The following is a 2,431-nucleotide window of genomic DNA, read 5'->3' as shown; positions in this document are numbered from 1 at the left end:
ATTAATTATCTAATTGATTTAAACTTATTTTGGTCCATTAAATATGTTTAAAATTGTCCATCAGAGTTTCTATAATGAAGTGCTGCCTCCTGTCATGGAGAGTTTTTATAGAGTCAACCAGGACTGAAACAATTAATCCAATTAATCGATTATTGAAATGATAGTCAACTAATTTAGTCATGGATTAATCATTAACTGGAGTATAGAGACTCTAAATCATGTCTTTAGCTGACAGAGCGACCCACTGAGACCAAGACTGCAAAACAAATATGAAAACATTTAGCATTTGAAATAAAAAACATTTTTCATCTGTTAATCTGCTCAGATCTCCTGAGGTGGAAACGTTTCAGCTTCACCTGGTTTAATCTGGAAAAACATCTTCTTTAAGGAACCTTTGGCTCTCAGGAGGTCTGAGTTCTTTAGCTGTTTTCCTAGTTGTAGAAAAAACTAAATAGATAATGTGTTAAGATGTTTAATCCTTAGTCTATTGCCATATATTCATACTCTAGTTTGCTTTGGTCTCTGTATCAGTGCCAGTAATCCAGTAATAACTCATTAATAGTTAGTTGTTTAGTTTACTAGGACTGCAGAGAATAATTAATTCTAATTAATTTAGTTTAAAGTATATTTAAGATGTAAGTATTTTAGTCTGGTCCATTCTGCTTTACTTTAATTCTCTAAAAATCACCAGAATATAGAAAATAAAGTATATAGTGTGGAAAATGTTCCATATAACTACAGATTATTGATTGTTATTCATTAACATTTACTGTGTTATTAAAATTAATCATTTTGTTTGAGTTAAATCCTCCTAAAACCTCCAACCTGTGGCTGCTGCTGTCTAAATCTCACTCTAAGCTTTGGTGAAAAGTTGGCAGCTCTGTAATGATGCTGATTTAAAGCAGTAAACAGCAGCAGTTTAACACCAGCTGAGGTTTGCTAATTTATTTAAAATAGATTTTAATGAGTTTAATGTTAAAATGAATGTGCTTTATTCTGTGAAGATCCGCGGAGGTTTGTCGGATCAGGACCAGATCAGTCCGGTTCCTGGAGCCGTGATCCAGGCCAGCATGTCCCGCCGCTGGAGCGCAGTGCATTGTGGGATGCTGGCTAACGGCGAACCCAACATGGCGGCGTCTCTGAGGCAGCAGGAAGAAGGCCGTGAATGAAGCCCGGGACCCACGCAGCGCCGTAGAGTGGCCTTAAACCCACCGCGTTCCCCCGGAAGAGGCTCGACACGCTCGCGGGCAGCAAAGCAGATCTCAAACCACGGAGGAGAAAGTCTCGTATGAGTTCCGACGAGAAGGAGGACTGTGAGTGTGCGACACCACAGGCCGAGACGAGCGCCGCCAGAGGAGCTGCGAGGTGAGGAAGCCGAGAGCGGAGAGCCCGGAGCGGGCCGGCCGGCCGGAGCGCGGCGGCTAGCCGCTTAGCATTAGCATTAGCCGCGGCTAGCCGCTGCGCTCCTTTTAGCTGCTCAGCTTCAAACACCACAGTTTCTGGCCAGATCAGGTCTGAATGCGGGGCAGCTGGACCGGACCGAACCGAACCGTCTCGGTCCAAAGGTCTCAGCTGTCTGGGTCAGCGGTGGGAGGGTTAACCGCTCTGACAATGGTAGCAGAGGAGCGGGCAGCTAACCCGGCCAGCTCTGTGGAGGGACGAGCGGGGCGGACCGGTACCACAGAACCGATCCGCTAGCGGGTCAACATGGCGCTCTGCGCAGTTCTGACCCATTTTCTCTCCTTTTTCTTTTTAGAGAACAAGAGGAGCCTGACGCAGAGAACCCAGAAGCAAGCCGGATGTGAGTAGAACCACCTAGAACCCATCGGAACCGGGTCCAGTGAGACAGGATCAGCAGAAAGGATCAGTTCTATGTTTGAATGGTGCTGGTCCAGATTCTGGTTCTGTTCTCTCAGTGGATCTGATCAGGTGTGGAGGAAGTACCACAGCATGAACCTGCCTCCACCGTGCTTCGCTGTTGGTTTGGATTAAAGACGGGTTGTTTTCATCAGGGTGGAACCGGTTTCACGCCGGAAAGGAGGCTTTAGCATTAATGGAGGTCAAGGCTACTGGTTGCCGTAGGCAACGCGTTCCTGGTCCTTCAGCGATGAGGTGCGTTCAGAGGGACCGTTGGTTTTCTACGTAGAGGAGCGTTCAGCAGCAACCAAACAGACAGCGGTGCTAACAGCGAGTTTTAGCGAAGCGCAGAGGGAAAGGGAAGCTAAATTTAATGGAAAATGAAAAATCTGAACTTCTTCATTGATTCTCACTGCGTTAACCAATCAGTTAACCATCAACACATCCACAGTATGGCAAGCTTTAAATATATTATTTTACCAAAATGGTTCAAGCGTCAACTAAACTAAATGATTAAATGTTTTATAGCTTGCCATACAGAGCTAAGCCTTACTCAGGATGTGTTGAGTTAGAT

General features: G+C 45.1%; 1 protein-coding gene across 1 annotated transcript in view; it reads left to right on the top strand.

Moving 5' to 3' along the window:
- The first annotated feature begins 1,095 nt into the window (after nucleotides 1–1,095).
- ube3a (ubiquitin protein ligase E3A) overlaps nucleotides 1,096–2,431 on the top strand; it is a 20,006-nt gene continuing 18,670 nt past the window's right edge. Inside the window, exons 1-2 of the mRNA XM_015400597.1 lie at nucleotides 1,096–1,365; nucleotides 1,757–1,801. Of these exons, the coding sequence (XP_015256083.1) occupies nucleotides 1,289–1,365; nucleotides 1,757–1,801 (122 nt within the window). The 5' untranslated portion in view covers nucleotides 1,096–1,288. The remainder of the gene's footprint in view (nucleotides 1,366–1,756; nucleotides 1,802–2,431) is intronic.

This window comes from Cyprinodon variegatus, unplaced genomic scaffold (assembly GCF_000732505.1).
Source record: "Cyprinodon variegatus isolate N-32 unplaced genomic scaffold, C_variegatus-1.0 Scaffold1123, whole genome shotgun sequence".
Classification (NCBI taxonomy): domain Eukaryota; kingdom Metazoa; phylum Chordata; class Actinopteri; order Cyprinodontiformes; family Cyprinodontidae; genus Cyprinodon; species Cyprinodon variegatus.
This window is presented reverse-complemented; position numbering and strand designations above follow the sequence as displayed.